Raw genomic sequence first — 24242 nt, 5'->3', positions numbered from 1 at the left:
GTGAGGTATTACCTCGTGTTTATGGTACCTTGCTTACTGTAAATCACTCTGGATTAAGAGCATCTGCTAATTGCCTAAATTGTAAATTGAAGTTGTAACTGAATCCCCCGACAGGATTAACAGGGTGTACACTGTCTGGCTTCAGACAATGTACAATTAATGGTTGCAGTGGCCAATTCCTGTAAAGAACACAGATGACACATTTGTGTTCTTTTCGCGTGCACAGGTGTGCATGATAATGACAGTGGATCTTATTGTACCGTACATCCTACTCCTCTCCAGGTCCAGGCAGCACAATGTTGCTTGGGTCATAGTAGTTGTCATCAATCAGAGGAAGACCCTCCGCTTCTCGTTGCTTGATCAGCCTCTCGGCTTCCCTCCTGGCCCACTGCCGCATGCCGTGGTCTGGTAGGTAGTGGATGAACGTTCCACCGAGAACAAGAACCACGGAGATGCCCAAGAAGAAGCCTATCTTCATGTTCCATTCGTCAACCACGGGATCAGTCGAGAACCCGTGGAAGTCTGGATTCTTTGCGAACGGGCTGACCTCGCCGTGTCCGTGTTGACCTTCCCCGACGGCATGAGACGGCTGTAAATCGGACGCGGTGGCAGAACCGGCGACTCCGGACGGCTGCGACTGGGAGACAAAGCGAGCCCCGCACGCTGCATCGGGCCGAAGACGGGCCAAACCGGGCCCAAAACGAACCCAACGAGACAACATATTGTCCCCGTTATGCTCAGCACACACTGATACTGATGATAACACAACCCAGAACAGGAAGCCTTAAGCTGACGTTTAGTCTTTATATACTGTCTGGCGGGGATGCTCTCGTCATCCCAGTGATGTCACAAATTAGTCAGCCATTTTATGTCCATAAATGGAGTTCTTCCTGTCGTCCAGACGGTCCAGTTGGTTCTGGAGCAGTGATTATCAAGTTTTAGAATTTCAAAGGCCCTCAGTTTGAAATGCATTAAGCCACGAACCCTCATTTGATACCTTTTTATTGTTTTATTTTATTCATTTTTTCTCTGGGACCCACAGGTTAACAAAACAGGCTAGAGGGGGCACACTGGTAGTGCTGAGGTGCTGACCACAGTGCAAAAGGGATAAGAAAAATGAAGAGAGGTCGTACAGCTCGTAGCCACGTTGCAGAAATGTATTTTTAATATGAAACCAACGTTTGGACCATGCAAAGAGGTCTTCTTCAGGAAGAATGATGTTAAAAAGTTAAAGCCCTGCCCTGTATTCTGATCGTAACCATTGCTACAGACCAGAGTGTTTGTTCAGTAACAGGATCTCCCTGTCTCTCCAGCTCTTTAAAGAGAATACATTTTCAGATGGGTTGCAGATTTTCAGCCATTCAGGAGAGAGTACCCATTTTTTTGCCTGGCATGGCCAGACTAATATCACTATTTTCCTTTTTTTAGATGTGGCAGATTCGTCTGGTTTCCAGGCTACCCATTTTTCAGCTTGACTTTTATAGTGTTACATTTCCAATTTCACTTGATTATCTTGTATCCTGTGTAAGTTCTCTCTCCTGATTGGATAAGATTGGTACCCAAACCTGAAAATGTACTTTCTGTTTATCAAAAAGCTGCTCGAGAGATATGGAGATTCCTGTTATGGGGGTTGGACATAAAATGTATAACATTAATACATATTAAATCAATTCATTGGATGATTGGACCTGAGTTCATGTGTCATCAATATTTTATAATTATAGATTTTTCCAGGGGTGGGAAACATGTAAAATACCCCTACAGGGTAACCGTCTTCCATCCCGACATCTCGCCACTCCGACTAGTGGCTTCCGCGTGCGGTTAGGGTTAGGGTGAGGGTTAGGTATAGGGTTCGTTAACGTCGGAAAGGTACAGCTACCAAAATAAATAAATAAACACAAAACACTTGTTCATTTTGGATTTGGGGCTGCATATAGCACAACGCCAGCACAAAACAAACATAAACAGTGATATTTTTGATATCAACTAAGTGTAGGCTATATGCGCAATGGGTAGGGAGTTTGCATGCTATTTAGGTACTTCTCTGAAAGCAGTTATGATAAGTTATGACTCGAACAAACATTAGTCCTATAATCATTATACCATAACAGAGTACAATATAACAACAAACAGGCGGCGTGGGTGTGTGTGTGTGTGTGTGTGGGGGGGTGCGTGCGCGTGCGTGTTTCTCCACTGTCGTACAGACGACATGCACTTCGCGGATCGCTGTGTTTGCACAGTTTGTCCTAGAAGGCTTGCCGTAGTGCCAGCCTGCTAACAAGCTAAGTCAATGTTTTGGTCATGTTTTAATGTTTAACCATGTTTTACACAATTAATGCAGAAGTCTTTATACTTCTGCGTTTGAGCCGACACCTAATTATGAAAAAGTGCAGTGTCCTACAGATGTAATAATAATGTTTGTTGTGGAAATAGTGAAATGATGAAGTTTATTATAATGCTTGGGAGCTTATAATAGTGTCTGATTCCTCCTATAACAGTAAATAGTTCCACATTGTTACCTAAACACAGTTGTGTAAAGTAACTAAGTACATATACTCAAGTACTGTAATTAAGAATGTTGAGGTACTTTTTATTTTACCTTACTGGGGTATATTTGTACTTTTACTACACTACAATGTTTTTAAACTTTAGTGACTAATTACTTTGCAGATATAAATGATTACATTATAAAACATACATTAACCACTTTAGCCTTGTTTTATAGTTATACCTAGGAAAATATCAAATCTACAAGCTCACACCGAGTCACGCTGTGAGCTTGTAGATCTGCTATTTTCAAACTTTTTTTTTAACTTTTAGGTACTTTAAGTACATTTTGATTCCAATCCTTTTGTACTTAATACAAAATAGTAAATTTTGAATTCCGGACTTTTACTTGTAACAGAGTACTTTTAAACATTGCAGTATTGACACTTTTACTTAAGTAGTAAAACATTTGAGTACTTTTTCCACCACTGCAGTGACTGCACAGACAGACTACTGACAGCATGGCTGTAGTATTATCTGCTTTACTGAGCCCAGCCATGATCCTCCTCACTTTTACACTATTAACATGTTTAATGCACATCAGACATCATTCTGAACATGAGATCATCATCAGACAGATCAAGTCAATCGGTGCACATCAGCAACAACATCCCGCAGCGTCAGTGAGACACCTGATCCATTCAGCAAAGCTACAGAGCAACGCAGTGGACAGAGGGAGAGTCCCTTTGGAGAACATTATTAACCCTGAACAGCAGCCACACACACAGCCAGGGCAAAACGACACTCACGCTCCCAGAGAAGATGACAATAATACATGTGCCATGGGCCTGGAGAACAGGTTCGACTGTGCCAGGGACAAAGTCCTTAGCCAGGGTGAGTGTGAAGAGAGAGGCTGCTGCTTTGCTCCTCCGCCTCGTCGTCATCATCACAGTGAGGTTTCTTCTGGCGGACCGCCGTGGTGCTTCTACCCGCGCTCGTACAGTGGCTACGGCATGGGACCGCTCACCCCCACCCCAAGGGGCCGGGCTGCCACCCTGACGCGCTCCCCCCACGCCTCCTCCTACCTCCCCGGGGAGGTCGCCACCCTCCGTCTGGAGGTCATGGAGGAAGGCCAGGGTCGCCTGCACCTCACCGTGAGTCCGTCTGTCTCTATAGGGCAGTGGTTCTCAAACTTTTTTGGCTCAGGGCACCCCTGTATATAACGTTTTCATCCACGGCACCCCTGAATTACATTGTTACTTTATAGCACCTTACATTTTTGTCATGTATTTAAATATGCAAATCTCCCCCCCCTACAATACAGTAGGCCTATCTCATAATGAAAACTTGAGAGAATATCAGTTTCCATTTAGGACTTTATACTTGACGTTTAACTACCCAGCATCCCTATTCTGGGTGGAACATTAGCCAAAAATAGCAGATCTACAAGCTCACAACGCGCCGCATTGCGACACGTTGTAGGCTTGTAGATCTGCTATTTTTGGCAAAGAGTGTAGATTAGTGTAGATGGACAAAAAACACCTATACACAAGTATAGAGGGTCTAAAAGTGGTTAAACTGAAGTGATATTGATAACCTCCCAAACAATTGTTAAAGTATTATGCGGCACCCCTGGACTTGTGTCACGGCACCCACTTTGAGAAACCCTGCTCTATAGGGCAGTGGTTCTCAAACTTTTTCATGTCAAGGACCCTCTCCATCATCAAAGTTGCATCACCCCTGCTATACGGTCTGGCTGGCTGTCTTATTTCTGCCTTATTTTACTTGACTTCAGAAAGAGATGGAGTAAGCACAAGTATGTAATGTTTAAGGCTGGACGATATAAATAATATCACATATATTAGTGATTGTGATGACAATATCTTATTGTGACAATAATATAACATTACTTGTGACGTGTTGTGAGCTTGTAGATCTGCTACTTTTGCTATTTTAGAGTGATTGAGTGATTAAAACCATGACATTTACGCCATATTAATACATTCAAATATGCAAAATCCCAGATGATATCTAGTCTCATATCACAATATCGATATATTGCCCAGCACTTGTAATGGTGTATTATATAATGTATTAAGATGAAATACTGGTTAAAACTATGCTGTATTTCCCTCCAGATAAAGGACCCTTCATCTCAGCGATATGAGGTTCCTCTCCCTCATGATGAATACACCATGAACACTGATGTCCAGAACCCACTCTACACCGTTGAATTCCAACCTGAACCGTTTGGCTTCGTTGTGCGTCGTAAATCCAATGGACGGGTAATGTAAGTACTAGTAGTGGATTATATCTTATGTTCTGTTCTGTACAGTAACTGTACAGGAGTTCTTCTGGCTGTTGTTAGGATGGCTTATCATAACATGTATCATTGTGTTAAACCATTGTTTCTCATTAATGTCAGGTTTGGAGACCACCAGGGGTCCAAAATGGACCCTTATATGGGTCTGTAACTCTGAAAGTTGGAATCCCATGGCCTAATGAAATGCATATGAAACTGGGGGTCTTTGAAATGAAAAGGGTTGAGAACAAATGTATTAAACCAGTGGTTTTCAACCTGTGGATCGGGCACATGGTTTTGGGGGGGTCCATAGATGACAGTAAAGTGACAATTTAAGGACTTTTAAGAACCTTTTTACCTAATAAAAAAAATATATAAAAAAAATGCATTACTACATCAAAAGTAAGCAACAAACTATACTATAAAAACTGGTCAAACATTGGCCAAATTGTCAAATAATATGAAAGAGGCACAAATTGTGAAAATAGCCGATCTACAAGCTCACAGCGCATTGCGAGGCGTTGTGAGCTTGTAGATCGGCTATTTTCACAATATGTATCTGTGGAATCAGGGTGGGGGGTCCCCAGTTCAAATAGGATTATTTTGGGGGGTCGCAGCCTGAAAAGGTTTAGACTGTATTAAACTACTTGACCAGAAATAAAGTCATTGTCTTCTTCATGATTATAGCCATAATGTAGTGTGTGTGTGTGTGTGTGTGTGTGTGTGTGTGTGTGTGTGTGTGTGTGTGTGTGTGTGTGTGTGTGTGTGTGTGTGTGTGTGTGTGTGTGTGTGTGTGTGTGTGTGTGTGTGTGTGTGTGTGCGTGTGTGTGTGTGCGTGTGTGTGTGTGTTTTCTTTCCTGTCCAGTGTGAACACCACGGTGGCCCCGCTGCTGTTTGCTGACCAGTATCTGCAGCTGTCCACTGCACTGGCCTCTTCTCTGGTGTCTGGCCTGGGAGAACACTACGCTCCTCTCACCCTGGACCTCAACTGGACCTCTCTCACCCTGTGGAACAGAGACATGGCCCCTCACGTGAGTTAGTGAAGTGTGATTTGGGAAGGTACGGGACCGGTTGGCAAAGCCCACCCCCACCCCGGGAATTCAAACCGCGCCCCTGACTGTCTCCACTGATTGAAACGCGCCTGCTTGAAAGGTACATAGGTGGGCCTTGCTGTATGTTATGCCACGCAGTTAGTGACAGGACACTGTCACAAAAAAAAAGATCTACAAGCTCACAATATAAAAGACAGCTTTTGTGCATTTGTGCAGTAGGAGAGGCATTCTCACATTCCCTATTTTCCTGTACACTTTGTACAGGTATGTACCGTTCTCATTTTTGGCGGAATAGTCGAGTACAGTACTTGCTACTCACGTGAGATACATATGAGACATTCCACTCCAAACATAATCTTAAATCAACTCGCTCGTTCTTTTTTTTTAAAGGCCCCCTAATTAGAGCATAATGTGGTGGTGTGCTCTCTCTCTCACACTATTAAAGCAACCTCTCTCTACCCAACAGAGAGAGAGAGAGAGAGAGAGAGAGAGAGAGAGAGAGAGAGAATGGCCATGGTCGAGGGACCGTCACAACAGTGAGTTGGACTAGTTGAATGAACTTATCCCCTGCCAGGAGCAGACTAGCGTATTTAAACAATAGCGTATTTTAACAGTTGGCAAACGGATGCACAAGACGACTGTCTCCATCTATTTAGAAACTCTTTCGGCATAGCCAGCAGAGAAGCAATTATTAACCTATATAACAGACTAGCGTATTTTAACGGATGCACAAGACGGCCAAAAGTGCCATTAGATAGATTTACATTCTGGAAACAGCCAGCCAATGTAGACGGTCGGGGGCGCGGTTTGGATTCCAGCGGCTCTCCCGGGGGTGCGGGGTTTGCCAACCAGTCCCGTACCTTCCCAAATCACACGCCAGTGAAACCTCCACACCAAATACATATCTGTTACTGTCACAATTCAGGTCTTCATATCCAGGTGTCTCTTGTAAAAGAGATTTCTCAATGGGACTTCTTGGTCAAATAAAGATAATATAAAAACATTTAGTGACAAACAAAGCAGTGTGAAATACATTGATATAGATCTTATTGTTAAATGATCAGCCCATGAGAGAGATATTTTCCCACCTTTGAACCATTCCACATTATGAATTTAAAAGAAAAGTACAGTAGATGTTCACAGCGTTTTTTTTTTTCTTTTTTTCTATAGAGTGATGCCAATCTGTATGGCTCTCACCCATTCTACCTGGTACAGGAGGAGGATGGTCTGGCCCATGGAGTCTTCCTACTCAACAGCAATGCCATGGGTACTGGGATATCACTTTATGAATGCCATGGATAGTACTGGGATATCACTTTATTAATGCCATGGGTACTGGGATATCACTTTATTAATGCCATGGATAGTACTGGGATATCACTTTATTAATGCCATGGGTACTGGGATATCACTTTATTAATGCCATGGATAGTACTGGGATATCACTTCATTTCAGGCACATCCCCAGAGCATCCCATTAGCGATATAGTAGGGTGTGTATTCAATTCAATCTTTATTTCAGACTCAAGTTCCATATCACAGACAGCATGACACATACACAACGATAAATACATTAAAAAGAAAAACAACAAACGAGAAACATAAAATCAGTCCAACTACAGCTGCTCACAGTCAGTAGAGGCTGTTGCACCAATGTCTCCACATCATGGAAGAGAAACGAGTAGAACTCTTCACAGGGTTAATTAAAATCGTAATAACATGATTGTCACACTCTTCAAGACGACATATGAATTTGTACATTACATCTCTTAACACATTGGGTGCCAAAACCGTATATATTTTCACTTTTTTTTTTTTTCCTTCTCAGCACCAGGAGATATAATTTTCCGAAGATTTAGACTCCAATCCACTTCCTGGTTAACTTATGACTTCAAAAGCCTGTATCCCGGCTCCTAAAAAATGGTTAAAAATCCTGGCACTCAGTGTACTCTGTTTAAAAAAAAAACTGGCACCCCATGTGTTAAAAGGGCTTCACAGGTAGGTACCCCCAAGTTAACAAACAGCTGGCTGGCACTGTGCCATCTTGGTACCCTCACCAGAAACCGTAAAGCATCACTGTATGCAACTTTTAGTTTTTGCATGCTGCTAGCCTTGTAGTTACTCCACAGGTGAGCCGTATACAACGCTGTACAGAAAGCTTTAAAAAGTGATACCTTGATATCTACAGAAATGTGAAAATGTGAAATCTCTGCATTAGTATGTTTGCCTGGGCATACAGTTTGCAGCGTTGTCTATGGATGTCTTTGTCATCTGTGAGATCATCAGAGATACACAGTGACCTAGGTACTTAATCTCACTGCAAGTTCCCATTTGTACTTCATACTAGGTTGGGATAGACAGATTAATGTCTGAACCCTGTTCTGTGTAGAGGTGATCCTGCAGGCTGTAATGTAATGAATACTAACTGTCTGAACTCTGTTCTGTGTGTAGAGGTGATCCTGCAGCCTCTAATGTAATTATTATTAACTGTCTGAACTCTGCTCTGTGTGTAGAGGTGATCCTGCAGCCTGTAATGTCATTATTACTAACTGTCTGAACTCTGCTCTGTGTATAGAGGTGATCCTTACTAACTGTCTGAACTCTGTGTTTTGTATAGAGGTGATCCTGCAGCCTGCTCCTGCTCTCACCTGGGTGACCATCGGTGGAATCCTGGACCTCTACATCTTCTTGGGTCCTGACCCCCAGAGCGTCGTCCGACAGTACCTCCAGGTCGTCGGTATGTTGGTCAAACTTCAGTGGTTCTCAAAAAAAGAGGGATTCCGGTTGACCCCCAGGGGTCCTCCTCCTTTAGGGGGTTCCAGGGGGTCCCCAGCGAAGTGATGGATAGTTAGGAACAAAATGGACTCTTAGCAGGTTCTGTAACTCCGAAAGTATACAAATGGAACCAAATGGACCCTTACGGGTCCATTTGGTTCCATTTGTACACTCTCAGAGTTATGGGGGTCTGTGGCCTAATGCATACCAACCTGGGGGTCTTTAGAATGATTTTCTTTTACTATAACGCTGAGCTATCAGGGCTCTGCCAACCAAACCATGTTTCTCAACTGTTCAATACACTGCCCACATATCCCAAACATCCTGGGTTCCGTTCCCATTTCCAATTTAGGCATTTAGTAGACACTCTTTATCATACCACAGACACTCTATATAAACCAAGAACCTAGCATCGGTCTAAACAATATAACATCCAAAAATATATAATCTGTGCATTGAAACGATGGTCGTCAAGGCTACTGTAGGTCAAGTGCTACGGGGCTGAGGTGGAGTCTGAAGAGGTGAGTCTTCAGATTACTGACTCATTTCACCCCCATCTTACCTCTCTTTCCTCTCGCTGTCTTCCCTGTAATGTCTCAACATAACAGAGCTACCTAAAAAAAAAACATCTTAAAAACAGCTGGCTCCAAAGCAGCCTAGCAGCGCGTCGCGGGTTCGAGTCCCGATCCCGATGGCCTTTGCTGTATGTCTCTCCCCATTTCCTGTCAGAAAAAAAAGAGCTCTTAGCTGCGAAAAAGTCTCTCTAAGAATAGACTCACGAGTCAGTCTCTAAACATTCCACTCAATAGAGACTGAGGACAGTCTCTCATCTTACATTGCTAAAACTGAGTGGAAAACTAGAGTAAAAAAACATCTGCCAACTGCATTACAGAACCACTCCAAGGTCATTAGGATGGTGCTGACTCCTTCACATTGAGGTGGTGACATTACTGGCTGTAGGTTTGTTAGTGCCGTTTGTCTAGCGGTCACAGACATGTCGGTAGGCGTGGATCTCAGATGTCCTGCAGACGCCAGTCTACTCTAAATACAGCATTCAGTCATGTAACATGTTTAATGTAGATGTAAAATGCAAGAATACTGATGGAGGGCATGTCTTGTCTTCACAGGTTATCCCATGATGCCTCCCTACTGGTCTCTGGGCTTCCACCTGTGTCGCTGGGGCTACCGGACCACCCACGTAACGCGGGAGGTGGCACAGCGCATGCACGATGCCAACCTGCCCCTGGTAAACCAATGTACAAAACAAGACAACCTTTTTTTTGGGGGGGCCAGCATTCACAAACGGCATAAGCTGTTAACTCTATTACAGTGGTTCCAAAGCGGTGTGTCGAGGCACACTGGTGTGCTGTGTAGTAAATCTTTATTTTGGTCCATTTAAAAGAGCAAATATACATACATACATTTGAGTCCTCTAATACTAGTGGCACCGAAAAGGTGTAGGCTGAAGCCGAGGCTTATTTTGCTTACCCTTTTTGAAACAACTTAGGTTTAGAAAAACTAAGTCTTCCTACTATTGTGTTGTCTTGTTGTGTTGTGTTTTGTACTTTTGTTGTGTGGTTGTGTTCATCAGGACGTCCAGTGGAACGACCTGGACTATGCAGATAAACGCAGGGTGTTCACCTTTGACCCCCAGCGTTTTGGGGACCTTCCAGACATGGTGCAGGAGTTCCACCAGAGAGGCATGAAGTACGTTCTGATCCTGGTGAGACATCTTCAACAATAACACCCACTGTACCCTTTAAAACAGAATGAACTCTTTTTAGCTGTTGTTGTTGTTGTTGTAATAATAATACATCGAATTTACAGAGCGATTTTCTAGGTATTCAAAGACGCTTTACAAAACATTAATTATTAAAGCAAAAAACTAAGTAATTATGTTTTAATAAATGGGAAAAGAAGATTAAAAACTGTTATAAGTTGTTGCAAAGTTGAAGAAATTAGGTGTGGAAGGCTGTAGCTGGGATTTGAATGTGGTACAATACAAAATAATAATTTCAAAGTACATTTAGTCCTGCTGGAACAAGAAAGCTGACTTGAAATGACAGAAACTGAGTCAGTAACCACGTCTGTCCAGAGGATGGCAGCCTTGAACCTGGAATCAAACCTCACTCCCTTGACATGTTTTAGGGCTACAACTAACTATCGATTGTTTTCTTACAGATTATTCTATTAAATACTGTTTTGATTAATCGAACAATATATATATTTTTAAATAATGTTTATTATTTTTAACACATCGGGTGCCAAACACGGTCTGAACCGTGTGTTTACATAGTGGCGGTTCCGAAGCTTCGGTGCCGAACACGGTCTGAACCGTGATTTCAGTCTTTTTGTTTTTTTCGTTTTTCTCCGCGCGGGCGGGGCTAGAGCAGCTCTGGGAGCACCCATTGTAATCCTGCGAAGGAAGTGCCAGATCGCTCACCGGAAACACTTTTTTTTCCCCCATCCGCTTCCTGTCTATTTCCTACTTTGAAACGCCTATATCTCCGAATCTGTTTCCTGTGGGGAAAAACGGTCATGCGCGATGCGCGATCCCCCCCCGTTGTAACCTGCGAGGGGAATGTTATGGTTCCAGCCTGTAGCCAGGCTCATGGCAACATGAATCGATGCTTTTTTTTGCGTGGATTTGCTTGTAACGCACGTGGAAACTTTAAACAGCAAAGCACAGTCAATGGGGAGAATGCTGGCACCCATGGTAAGTTGTTATGAAAAAATGCTGGCACCCGATGTGTTAATACATCAACAACAATGTTAAAGTTTTAGAAAAAAGAAACAACAAAATCAATTAGTATGATTACCGTGACCACTTTGTCATACAACAATATTGCACAAACAAAATAGCAACAATAGCTGCTCTACAAGCCCACAGCAAGCTTGTATATCAGCTATATAAAACAAAAATAGCTACCGTTATGTGTGTGTTTATTAAAATCAATGACTTTTTATAAATTGGATGAAATGGATTATTTTGATGAACTGCTGCACTCCTACATGTGTTCCAGGACCCTGGGATCAGCAGCAGCAGCCCCCCAGGTACCTACCCTCCCTTTGATGATGGTCTGAACAGACACGTCTTCATCAAGAACCTGACAGGACACACTCTCATTGGGAAGGTGTGTGTGTGTGTGTGTGTGTGTGTGTGTGTGTGTGTGTGTGTGTGTGTGTGTGTGTGTGTGTGTGTGTTCTCTGTCAAGAACCAAGAATAAATGCAACATATGCATGTTCTCCCTGTGTCTCTCAGGGTAGTTAATACCCTCACAAAAACATGTAGTTATCCTGGTCGCTATACCGCCTCCCCCATGACAGCCGGGGCCCCTGATGGAGGGGAAAGGAACTGGTTGGAATAACGTGTTCCTTCCACGCGTTACGTCCTACCGGGGAAACTCCCCCCCTGTCAGGTGATAAGATGGTCACAGTTGGCTCTCATGCATTGAAGGAGGCATGAGCTCGGCCCTGGGCTCCCTAGGCTGGTGGGGGGAGTGTAGCGCCCAGGATCACTTAGAAAATTGGCACCGGGTGAAAAAAAGGGTTACAAAAATGTAACCGTGGGATAAAAAATGTAGTTAAAAAATTAAAAGAACCAAGAATATATGTGTGTGCATTTGAGTTAATGCTACAATCTGGGCCATTTTGTAACGAATAAAACTTAATTTTAATCAATCTGTAAGATAGAGTCAGTTAAAGATGGTGTAAGTGATTTGGGGGCGGGGGGTAAAATAAGTGTTTGATAGCTCTATGTTCCAATAGCAATCATTGCTAAGTGTTTGTTCAGTAACATTTATATTATCTTGCTACTTTATCTTATTGTTATCATTTCTTGTGCATGCTGCCAATAGGCAAAACATTATAATCCTCGGAGGTACGAATCTCCGCAATTCTTTTTTTTCATGTATGTTTTATATGTTTTGGAAATATTGTTTGGATCAGGCTGAAACCTTGTCCAAATATGAGCTCATACATCACAGATATGTCATACATGACTGACAACAATGAATATGATGTCATAGAATGGTCCAATGACGTTCCAGATCCAAATGGAAGCTACACCCTTAATAGACCCTGTCTTGTTCATGCCTCAAAGGCAACCACACCATAGTTGTTGTTTTGTTATTGTTGCTAATGTGCGGGAGGAGCCAAAACCAAAGAATTGTCCCATGTTGTACACGCCCGTCCAGGTGTGGCCCGGCCCAACAGCCTTCCCCGACTTCACCAACCCAGAGACCACCCAGTGGTGGGAGGACTGCATCACGCTGTTCCATTCTAAAGTCCCTGTGGACGGCCTGTGGATCGTGAGTAATGCACACGGAATTACAAGAAACGAAACCTCGGTACAACAACCTAGTTGGACCCGGTCAAATCCCACGACCTCGGAACGGTCGGACTAAGTCAAATCCTGCGACCTCGCCAAGCAGACCAAGTGTTCGCTTCGCTGGCACTTCTCACCAAGCGGGCCGCTTATCCCGAGCGTTCCGCGGGGGAATAAATGGGTCCGACTAGGTTGCTGTACCGAGCGTTCCAGTTACCTGCGCACACACATAATAATGAATAATAATACATACGATTTCTATAGCGCTTTTCTAGGTACTCAAAGTCGCTTTACAGAGCAGATAAAAACGACTTTATTAGAACCGACTTGTTAAAAAGGTTAAAACTATAAAAGAAAGATAAAGGTAAACACAACAAAAGGGAGGGCAGGGGTTGGGGTTTTATGTAGGGAATGCGAGTCTGAAAAGGTGGGTTTTGAGTATGGTTTTAAACATGGTGAGGGTGGGGGTGGGGGCAGCTGGGAGTGAGTTCCACAGTGGGGGGGGGGGGGGCAGCCGCCGAGAAGGCCCTGCTGTCACCCCAGGTTAAATAAAACACATGCACACACACTCACGTACACGCGCACGCACCCACCCACACACACGCACACAAGCGTGCACGCATACACTCACTCCAACACAACACAGGTCTGCCTCTGATGTGTGTCACACAGTGGTGATGCTAACAGCCTAATTTTAGTATTGTTGGAACGCACATCGCAAATGTTACATTCCAAATCATTCTACACATTAATGAATCAGACACTTTGTGATTGTATGCATTGTCTCTCTCCCCCCCCCCCCCCCCCCCCCCCCTCTTCCTTCCAGGACATGAACGAGCCAGCCAGTTTTGTCCAGGGTTCAGTGGATGGCTGTCCTGACACCGATCTGGAGAACCCCCCCTACACGCCAAGTGTGTGTTGTGTTCCATATAACATTTACACAAGATCTACTTGAATCTCATGCTGTGTCATTTATTCTGTTATTTAGTTATTTTCTCCGCCAGGCCGAAAGGCATGGCGAGAGTATGTTTTACCCCCTGTCCGTCCCTCCGTGTGTCCGTGTGTCCTGTCAGTGTGTTAGCAGCTAATCTACGGCACACATGGATGGGCCTGTCATAGCGCCACCAGGAGGCCGATTTGTGCAAAACCCATTTTTTTCCCATTACTCCTACGGATTTTATCCAAACGTCATCCAAATCGGTACACAGTATCTCTATAGTCATGTGATCAACACGGATCTGTCCGATTTCCCATATCCCATCCTCATTGGCTTCCAAAGTTTGCAGGATTGGTCCGTTTTGCAAAAAATGCCTCAAATCATGAACGCAGCTTGCGATTTCCGTGAAATTTCACACGTACACTCCCACTAGGCCCAGGAAGAAATGCCACCCTTTTCACATTAGCCTGTTACAGCGCCACCAGGAGGACACGATAACGTACCTGACCTGGCGGAGACCTGTGCTCCGAGCAGCACTTTTTCTAGTTTAGTATATTTTATAGTCATATGATATGTGATATGTATGTCAGTTGTTCTCGAACCTTTTCATGTCAAGGACCCCCAAATTGAATGTATTTCTGACCGCAGACTCTTTTAACTGCAAAGCATGCAGCAGTATTACGTGTGTGTGTGTGTGTGTGTGTGTGTGTGTGTGTGTGTGTGTGTGTGTGTGTGTGTGTGTGTGTGTGTGTGTGTGTGTGTGTGTGTGTGTGTGTGTGTGTGTGTGTGTGTGTGTGTGTGTGTGTGTGTGTGTGTGTGTGTGTGTGTGTGTGTGTGCGCGCGCGTGCGTGTGTGTTCCACAAACAGGAATGGTCGGAGGCCAGTTGAACTCGGGTACCCTCTGCATGTCTGCCCAGCAACAGCTGTCCACTCACTACAACCTCCACAACCTCTATGGTCTGACGGAGGCTAGCGCCACCCACAGGTTAGACACCACACTGCAGGGAACTGCCAAAGAAATGACTGATGATGATTCCACGATTCCGGTTATTGGGGTCACGATTCCGATTTTTTCAAAACAAACGATTCTCGATTCAAAAGCGCTTTTTTTCCGATTCAAAAACGATATATTCGATTCAAAACGATTCTCGATTCAAAACATTGGATTTCAGGATCTACTTAAGTCTGCTGTCATGGGAGCAGAGTACATTTACCTAGCTTGTATACTTGCAAAGGTTTTATCAACTGATAATAATGTAAACACACAAAAGTAAATCCAAGAAGAACATTTTGGAAAATGATAATTGATTCTGAATCGTCAAACATTAGAATCGTGATTCGTATTCGAAACGATTTTTTTCTGACATCCCTATCAGGTACTATGTGTAAATATGTAGATAATTTGTTTGTTTCCTTTGATTGACCCCCTCCCCCTTCTTCTTCTTCTTCTTCCCTTTCTCTTTTTTCTATGGAAATAACAATACGATAGTACGATATGCACGAAAACACATTTCACCCACCTTTTTTTAACTTCTGTAAACCTGTGATGTGACAATAAAGCTGTGATTGTGGGGTGTTCCTCAGTGCTCTAGTGAAGGTGTGATTGTGGGGTGTTCCTCAGTGCTCTAGTGAAGGTTGTGATTGTGGGGTGTTCCTCAGTGCTCTAGTGAAGGTTGTGATTGTGGGGTGTTCCTCAGTGCTCTAGTGAAGGTTGTGATTGTGGGGTGTTCCTCAGTGCTCTAGTGAAGGTTCGTGGGAAGCGTCCATTCGTCCTGTCCCGCTCCTCCTTCCCCGGCATCGGACGCTTCTCTGGCGTGTGGACGGGAGACGTCCGCAGCGACTGGGAGCAGCTGCACTACTCCATCCCTGGTGAGCGACAAAACGTTGTCATTATTCATTAGACATTCATGGCTGTCTAATCTGTCTGTTAATGCAGTACCCCAGGGGTCCTTGAGGTGGTTCCAGTGGGCCCACAGCTAAATTATCGATAGTTATCTGGAACCAAATGGACACTTAACTCATTCAGTGCCAATGAAATAAAAAAAATATTGCGAACTTTGCCAGCAATTTTTCAATTTTCTTTCACCTTTTTCAAGTAGTCACAGAATATTTATCTCCAGTATAATCAATCCCCTGATGGGTGCTAATCACTGAGGGTTGCACTGTGTGGTTTCACAAATGTCAACGAGGTCATTGGACCTTGTTGACATTAATTGTCTGCCTTTTGAAAATAACACTGAAAAAGACATAGTAAAAAAAAAGTGCTCAGGAGCCGAGATACAGCCTTTTTCAGTAATAAGTTAAACAAGAAGTGAATGGAGCAGCAAATCTTCAAATGATGATATCTTGGGTTCTGAACGTTTTTTTTCCATTTTCTTTTTTTCCCCCATTTTTTTTCAAAAACACGTCAAACACGCCATTGGCACGTTGCGCAATTGCACTCAATGAGTTAAGTCTAACTCCGAGTGAACAAAATGTGTACAACATTTGAACACTCGGAGGCATGGGGGTCCAATCATTTTGAGAACCACAGTGTTGATCTCTAGAAGGAATGGAAAGCTTTAGTGTGTTTGGTGTTTCAGTTGATTTTATTTTATTTATTTTTCTATTTGACTACAAACTAAAAAAGTAGATTTCATCTTTTTGCACCATCCTCCACATCCCCCCCCCCCCCAGCCATCCTGCGTTTGGGCCTGTTCGGGGTGCCTCTGGCGGGGGCGGACGTGTGTGGCTTCGGGGGAGACACCACAGAGGAGCTGTGTGTGCGCTGGATGCAGCTGGGAGCCTTCTACCCTTTTATGAGGAACCACAATGACAAGCCCAACACTGTGAGAGACAAGCTGTGTGTGTGTGTGTGTGTGTGTGTGTGTGTGTGTGTGTGTGTGTGTGTGTGTGTGCGCGCGTGCGTGTGCGTGTGTGCGTGTGCGTGTGTGCGTGTGCGTGTGCGTGTGTGTGTGTGTGTGTTTTGAATTTGAGAAATAGACATGGTTGTTTTATGGTTAAAAGAAAAGATTTTATTAGAGCTAGGTTTACAATTCCAAAACGATTCATGTTGGGCTTATGATTTGATATTTAGAGGTTAGATTTAATGATTGGTGTTGGGAGTTTACTTTATACTTTGTTCTGCGGGCCACGCACCGAACAATAGCTAATCTACAAGCTCACATCTGCTATTTTCAGTTATTCTTGGACTATTTAACCCATTGAGACCTGAAGCCGATTCTACATGTCTCCTAAATCTCAACAGTATTCTTAAAAACGTATGTTTCTATATCAGTGGTGCTCAATCTTTTTCATGTCAAGGACCCCCAAAATTATATGTATTTGGCCGCGGACCCCCATTCAAATATTTTGTTCCAGGGACCCCCAGAAGCAACGATTTGAGTTAAAAATGTTCACTTTAAAAATATATATATATTCAAAGATTTGCACACATTTTCACGATTTTTCAAAAATAGCAGATCTACAAGCTCGTAGAGTGCCGCGCTATGAGCTTGTAGATCTGCTATTTTTGTATAGCCCAAAGTGTAAAATAATGCTTTTTAGCTCAAATCTAAAAATGACAAAGTTCCAGGTCTTAATGGGTTAACTATCTTTTGACTATTTTCAATGCCATCCTGAAATCTTTATGTACTCACAAATGTAGTAATAGGTGTGTGCGCGTGCTTGTGCGTGTGTGTGTGTGTGTGTGTGTGTGTGTGTGTGTGTGTGTGTGTGTGTGCGTGTACATGTGTGCGTGCGCGCGCGCCCCTCTCCCCAGCCTCAGGAGCCATATGTATTTGGTCAGCGGGCCCAGGAGGCCATGCGGAGCGCGCTGAACCTCCGCTACTCCCTCCTCCCGCTCCTCTACACTCTCTTCCACCACGCACACACCGCGGCCGACACCGTGGCCAGGCCTCTCTTCCTAGAGTACGTCTCCTCTCTCTCCTCTGTGCTCCTCAGCTGCTCTCCTCTCCTCCATTATTCTGTCCTCTCCTTGACTCATCTCTCCTCCCCTTGACTCCTCCTATCCTGAACCCATCATCATGTCATTTTTAGATGTCTTTGGCTATTCAAAAATAGCTCACACCGTATTGAGGATACATGCATGTCTTCCTTCCTGCTCAGGTTTCCAGCTGACCCCAACTGTCAGACCATAGACCGCCAGTTCATGTGGGGGAAATCCCTCCTCATCAGCCCCGTGTTAGACCAGGGCACCGTGGAGCTGGCTGCCTACCTGCCCCCCGGCACTTGGTACAGTCTGCACGATGTAAGTACACAAACACTCACTACCTAGCCCCCTCCACTTGGTACAGTCTGCACAATGTATTTACTCACAGTAAGTAATATATTTGAGTTAAAATAAGTGTTAAATAGCTCTATAGTCCCATAGTAATCATTGCTATAGAGCGTTTGTTCAGTAACAGGGATCTACTGTACCCCTTCCCTCCAGGTCTTTAGTAAACAGAAAATACATGTTCAGATCAGGATACCAATTTCATCCAATCAGGAGAGAGAGAACTCAAACAGGATAAACTAATTCAATTGGAAGTGATGAAACAAAACAATGAGCAGACAATATTGGAACTTGAAATTCCTGGAACACAGAAGAAAAAAAAATCTGATTAATCTAATCTTCTGATTAGAAGACATTTGTAACCCATCTGAAAATGTGGGTAAAATAGCATTGATTACTAGAGTAATCAGAATATAGAGTTTTAACCTTTTAACAAAAAAAAAAAAATGTTTTAATAATATCATAGAACATTTTAAATCAAGGAGCAGGAGGTGAATACTTGAAGTTTCCAGTCCTTTTGAGGGGGGAAATGTTTTCTCTGACTAACATAGCCCACCGTGTTTTAGTACTGCATGTGGTTGTGTGTCCTCAGGGTCAGCCGTTCTACAGCAGGGGTCAGTACCTCCTCCTGTCCGCCCCGCTGGACACCATCAACGTCCATGTGAGGGAAGGACACATTGTCCCACAACAGGTGGGTACGGCGTTAATGTCCAAAGCCTCACTGCATGGTATGGTCCCTCAGAATAACTTGGTCCATCTATAAGGGTGTTACAGTGCATATCCATTTTCTTTTCTTTTATTGTTTATTTGTACAATTAAAAACAGCAAAGTAAGCAACAACAACAACATAATAGTGGATTGTGCAGGTGAGATTTAAAAAAAAAAACTTTGGGGTTTATAAAGGTAATCTCACTTCATTGAACAACAAAAATACAATACAAATAGGAAAGTAATCAGAATGAATTTAAAGCAAACCTAAATTATTTAGCAACATAAATACAACATGGGTATACACAGTATGAATGAAAAAGAAGAAAGAAAGATTACGTAGAATCCATTCACTCCAATGTTTTTTTGAAATGACACTGAAGATGTGACCATAATACGGGTGTGATACTGAATGCTCTCAAGTCCTGCTGAACTGTCACTGTTGTTTTGTTTGTTTTTCATTCCTCCATTAGTTTTTAATGTTCATTTTAAAACATTTAATAGTATACCTTTTTTTCTTGTTTGTAATTTAGTTTTGACGTTGTTTTTATTTTTATTTTGACATTTAATTCAGGAGCCAGCCTTGACGACCACAGCCTCGCGCAGAAACCCTTTCTTTCTGACGGTGGCGCTGTCTGCAGGAGGCTGGGCTTGGGGGGATTTGTTCTGGGACGACGGGGACAGTCTGGACACCTTCCAGAGGGGAGACTACTGTTACCTCCTCTTCGTCGCAGGACAGGTTAGTTATGGAAGAGAGTGTCTTTTGAAACGGTTGCTTTTGAAGAGTCGATGGGAGAAATGAGGGTGTGCGTTGGGGAGCTCTCTGGTCACTCTGAAATTCAGAGAGCCCCCCTGTGAAATATATAGCCTCGAGCCCCTGCTCGACACCAGTGCTGATTTTGACAAAAAAAAATGATTTAGTTTTAGTCATAGCCTTTTGAATAGAATTCTGGTTTAGTTTTAGTCATATTTTATTTTTTATTTTTTTTTATTTTCTGAAATGTTTTACTTTTATAGTTCTAGTTGACTAAATATCATAAGATTATGGTCGACTAAATCTACAGTTGATTTTATAAATATTTTGGCAGGCCTTGATGGCATCGAATCGAAATAACTGAGGTGCATGCCGAAAATAGCCGATCTACAGTACAAGCTCACAACGCGTCGCAGCTTGTAGATCGGCTATTGTCAGAGCGCAACACCCGAGCGCAACCAAACATAAAATGACTTGTCTTTCAGTTCTTACTGGATCTCTTCTCCACTAGTCCCTCACTAACACAGAAAAGTATTCAGCTTTGATTTGAAAAAAAAAACCTGACTTGTAGCAGTCCTGCAATTTTCTGGGATTTTGTTCCAGATATGTGGAGAATAAAAACTGAAATGTAATTCTGTCCCTAAATCATTCAATGCTTTATAAACCACTAATAACCAGTATTTTGTAATATTTGTTTTTATTAGACAGGAAGCCATTGTAAAGAATGTTGATTTATTTAGAACAAACGTCACCAATGGATCATCAATAACACAACAATGTCACTCTGTTGATTTACATTATCCACCCTGTGACTTCCATCTCTCTGCCCTCCCTCCTCTTCAGTCCCAGGTAGTGAGTGACCCTCTCAGGCTGAGCGGGGGGGCTCTGGACGGCCTGGTTCTGGGTGGTCTGCGGGTGTTTGGCCTGCCCTCCCCGCCGCGCTACGTTTGGGCCAACGGGGAGAAAGTCCTGGATTTCACGTACCGCTCCGACACCAAGGTGAGTTCTGGCTGACTCAGCAGTTCTTACTTACTTTTTAACTCATTCCCTGCCAAAAACGTAATTAACCAATTCTGCCAAGAACGTAAAAAACGTAATTTCAATTAAAAAAAAAAAATGTTTTTTTCCCAAATTTGACCCAAAGACCAAGGAGATATGATTTTTCGAAGATCTAGACTCCCATCCACTTCCTTGTTAACTTAAAACTTAAAAATTCTGTATCTCGGCTCCTGAGTACTTTTTTTTTTTCAATGAAAAATCTCTGGCAGTGGGCAAACGCGGAAAGCAATAATTGTGGCAGTGAACGAGTTAATACTTGGACATATGACGGTGTTTCGTGGCGGAAATAACTTCTAACAAGCTCACATGGGGAAATCTTTGGAAATCTTTGGAAAACATTCGCACGTAATGACATGACATTTGGGCGACCATAGCTGACTGTGTAGAGAGGAATCAGAAGGTTCACCCCCCCCCCCCCCCACCCACACACACACACACACACACACACACACACACACACACACACACACACACACCCACCAGTCTGTGTTCAAATGTCCCCGCGCAAGACACTTAACCCCTAGCTGCTCCCTGGGCACCGTTTTGATAGCTATAAATGCCCAAAAGCAGGTATCTAATCTAACCCTCTTCCCTTTTTATATGCCTCGCATTCAGTTCATCTTTGGCGAACTTTGACACAAATTTCCCCCTCGGCAGGCATTGGCCACTCTCCTGAATTTGTGCATACTGTATGTGACCGTGTGCTAATGTATAAAATACAACTATGCTCACTCAGACTTTTCAGAACAGAATCTAATCTGTATATGTCTAAATCCTAACAGTTTTCTGAAAAACGTATGTTGCTCTAATATCAGTGGTTCTCAAACCTTTTTTCATGTCAAGGGCCCCCAAAATGATGTGTATTTGGCCGCATACCCCCCATATCAGAATATTTTGTTCCAGACCCCCCCAAAAAATAGCAGATCTACAAGCTCATAGCGCGGCACTCGGTGCCGTGCTATGAACTTGTAGATCTGCTATTTTTGAATAGCCAAAGACATCTAAAATGACACAGATGTGTTTTCATATTGAATGGATTAATCTCTACCTTTAGATAATCAGGTTTGTCGTATTGTTGTGAGTATGATGCTACTGTACACTATGTCCACACACTCTCTCTCTCTCTTGTCTCTCTTTCTGTCACGCACTACAGGCGTTGACAGTGACCAGCCTGGCCCTGCCCATGTCACAGGTGTTCACAGTCCAGTGGACTCTGTGATCCACCACTAGAGCAGCACGCTGGGCAAGACATGGCCGATTGACTGTCTAAACGGAAGTACCGGAATTTGGCTGAAATACCGCCCATGGAAATGACGTTGTTGATGCTTTACAAATCTGTTTACATGCTCCGTGAATGAAACGAGTGTTGTGATTGGTTGAAAAAGATTGTTTCCCGGGGGAAATAGGTACGACGGAAGTCCCCCCCCCCCCCCCCCCCCATAGACACTCTCTGCATTAGGTCGTGACCAGGCTTTTCTCTTCGCAGATGAGTAAGGCTGGGAACGAGGCTAATAGAGCAGTGATTCTCAAACGTTTTCATGTCAAGGACCCCCAAAAAATGACATGTATTTGGCTGTGGACCCCCATCTCAAAAAATATTTTGTGCCAGGGATTTTTCAAAGATAGCAGATCTACAAGCTCTATGAGCTTGTCGATATGCTATTTTTGAATGCCAAAGTATAAAATATGGTCAAAGTGTTTGAAATGATTGTGATGCTATATTAGCTCAATTTGCTGGGGACCCCCTGGAACCCCTGGACCACCGCAGTCTGCTGCTCTGTTTCTGGGTGGACTGTTGGGGGGGGGGGGGGCTCTTTGATTCCAAAACCTCCAAACTGGTTCTACTTAGAAAGAAATGAAAGTAGAACCTGCACCAGGAACTGCTCCTAAAAGCATATTTTGTTATTGATTTTCATTGATTTGAATACATTATTTGAATACATTAAATAAGCCTCAGTTTGCATTTCTCAGACTGTAATGTTGCCACAGTGCCTTGCCCTCCAAACAGTTGATCCACCTCTTCCCAGTTGTGTAAAGTAACTAAGTACTGTACTTCTACTCCACTACATCTCAGAGGCAAATATTGTGCTTTTACTCCACTACAATTATTTGAAAACTTTAGTTACTAGTTACTTTGCAGTTATAAATTATACTGTATTATAAATTATACAACCCATACTGCTCCCGGCACCTGGGAGCAGTGTGGGTTGGCGCCCCAGCCTATATCAGTATTGATAATATAAATAAATACATCACATGGATGCAACTGGGACGCATCATCAGTGTTGTAGCCTGGGGTCATAGGGTGTTTCGGGTCTCGCAACATACAACATACACCCTCGCCCAGGTGACCCAGCCAGGGTTGATCAAGCCCCGACTTACGTCCCAGTAGCACCCACGGTCAGTCCTATAGGGAAAGACAGGGCCACTCAGTCCGCTTCTCCGGAAGTACTCTGCCGGGACTCGGGGAGGCTCTGGCACGTGGAGGGACTAGGCACTGTGGGTTGTCTCCTGGCCGGACTCCTCCTTCGTCTCACCAGGTCCAGGACCTGAGCGCAGCGCCAGATCAGATGCACCGCCCCGATCCATACTTTTACTTAAGTAAAACATTTGAGTACTTTTTTCACCACTGCCTCTTCCCCTGACAAGGGTGGAAGATCAAATGTGATTGCTTTGTTTTGTATAGGAGTTAATAAAGATTAAAAATTCAGGGGTCAGATAACCTCAAATTACTGGACATTTCTTGCCAACCACCTTCTGTATTGTTCTTTGTCATTGAAATAAATGTGATTTGGATTATGCTGTATTTAGATTGGAAATGTATATATTTATTAGTACTATCCTGTTTTGGTATATAGCCGTTGTCCTCTACCTCCATAACATAAAACTAAATGATGTCTTGTTATATAAGTGGTGGAAAGAGAAGGAAACTGGCACCAATAAATAACACAGTATAAGAGGAATAGTGAAATTATGGGGAATCGTGAACATTTTAACTAGTTGCCTGCCAATAACGCATATATGCGTTCTTTAGAATCCATCATTTACCTGCCAAGAACGACCTAAGTCGTTTTTTTTTTATTTGACCCAAATGATTTTTCGAAGATCTAGACTCCTATCCACTTCCTTAACTTAAAACTTAAAAATTCTGTATCTCGGCTCCTGAGTACTTTTTTGTTTTTTCAATGAAAAATCTGGCAGAAAACTATGACGGTGGAGATTGGATGGCAAGGAAACAAATACATTTGCCAAAAATGTCCCACATCTCTCTGTACAAGTATCTTGTTCCATCTGTGAACATCAAGATCTAAGATGTCGTTAAATCTAAGATATCTTGTCAACCTCAATCTAGTCAGACTGTCTGTCTGGTGGCTGAATACTTTGAACTATCATACAATATCTTTAGTTTCAATATGTCATATTCAGGAAGGTTCTCAAACTCAGACTGCATTGAACCTTGTACTGGAGCTGAACATACACTCAACTCAACTCAACACACTCAGAAGTCCTTTAATGTGAACAACAAGGTGCGACACAAAGACTTCAAGATGATACTTTGTTGCAG

At 43.2% G+C, this 24242-nt stretch overlaps 2 protein-coding genes across 3 annotated transcripts; one reads left to right on the top strand and one right to left on the bottom strand.

Moving 5' to 3' along the window:
• Nucleotides 1-268: 268 nt before the first annotated feature.
• On the bottom strand, nt 269-721 carry LOC311055118 (NADH dehydrogenase [ubiquinone] 1 beta subcomplex subunit 11, mitochondrial-like; the record flags this gene model as incomplete). The annotated part of the gene is made up of 1 exon (XM_084071220.1): nt 269-721. One exon carries the CDS (start codon nt 719-721, stop codon nt 269-271), a length of 453 nt encoding a protein of 150 aa, XP_083927346.1.
• A 1567-nt stretch (nt 722-2288) lies between these two features.
• Nucleotides 2289-23353, top strand: gaa (alpha glucosidase). Of its 2 annotated transcripts, XM_084071153.1 has the most exons (19): nt 2289-3641; nt 4626-4777; nt 5655-5820; nt 7012-7108; nt 8459-8578; nt 9744-9862; nt 10208-10339; nt 11640-11750; nt 12813-12926; nt 13770-13854; nt 14748-14865; nt 15616-15749; nt 16557-16708; nt 17641-17789; nt 17988-18129; nt 18749-18847; nt 19439-19603; nt 20462-20617; nt 21831-23353. In XM_084071153.1, exons 1-19 carry the CDS (start codon nt 3009-3011, stop codon nt 21894-21896), a joined length of 2910 nt encoding a protein of 969 aa, XP_083927279.1. In that variant the 5' UTR covers nt 2289-3008; the 3' UTR covers nt 21897-23353. The 2 variants fall into 2 exon arrangements, with proteins under 2 accessions (XP_083927279.1, XP_083927280.1); XM_084071154.1 differs by lacking the exons at nt 15616-15749; nt 16557-16708; nt 17641-17789.
• The last annotated feature ends 889 nt before the right edge of the window (nt 23354-24242 follow it).

Source organism: Gymnoscopelus microlampas, assembly GCF_963454915.1.
Source record: "Gymnoscopelus microlampas genome assembly, chromosome: 11".
NCBI lineage: Eukaryota > Metazoa > Chordata > Actinopteri > Myctophiformes > Myctophidae > Gymnoscopelus > Gymnoscopelus microlampas.
The sequence above is the reverse complement of the archived record's forward strand: the minus strand, read 5'-3'. Positions and strand labels throughout refer to the sequence as shown.

What these genes read in the sequence shown, in the direction of transcription:
- gaa (XM_084071153.1), top strand. Translation starts at nt 3,009, where the DNA reads ATGGCTGTAGTATTATCTGCTTTACTGAGCCCAGCCATGATCCTCCTC. An exon ending in AGGGTCGCCTGCACCTCACC is followed by an intron (nt 3,642 to 4,625) that starts GTGAGTCCGTCT and finishes ATTTCCCTCCAG; the next exon opens with ATAAAGGACCCTTCATCTCA. An exon ending in GACACACTCTCATTGGGAAG is followed by an intron (nt 11,751 to 12,812) that starts GTGTGTGTGTGT and finishes ACGCCCGTCCAG; the next exon opens with GTGTGGCCCGGCCCAACAGC.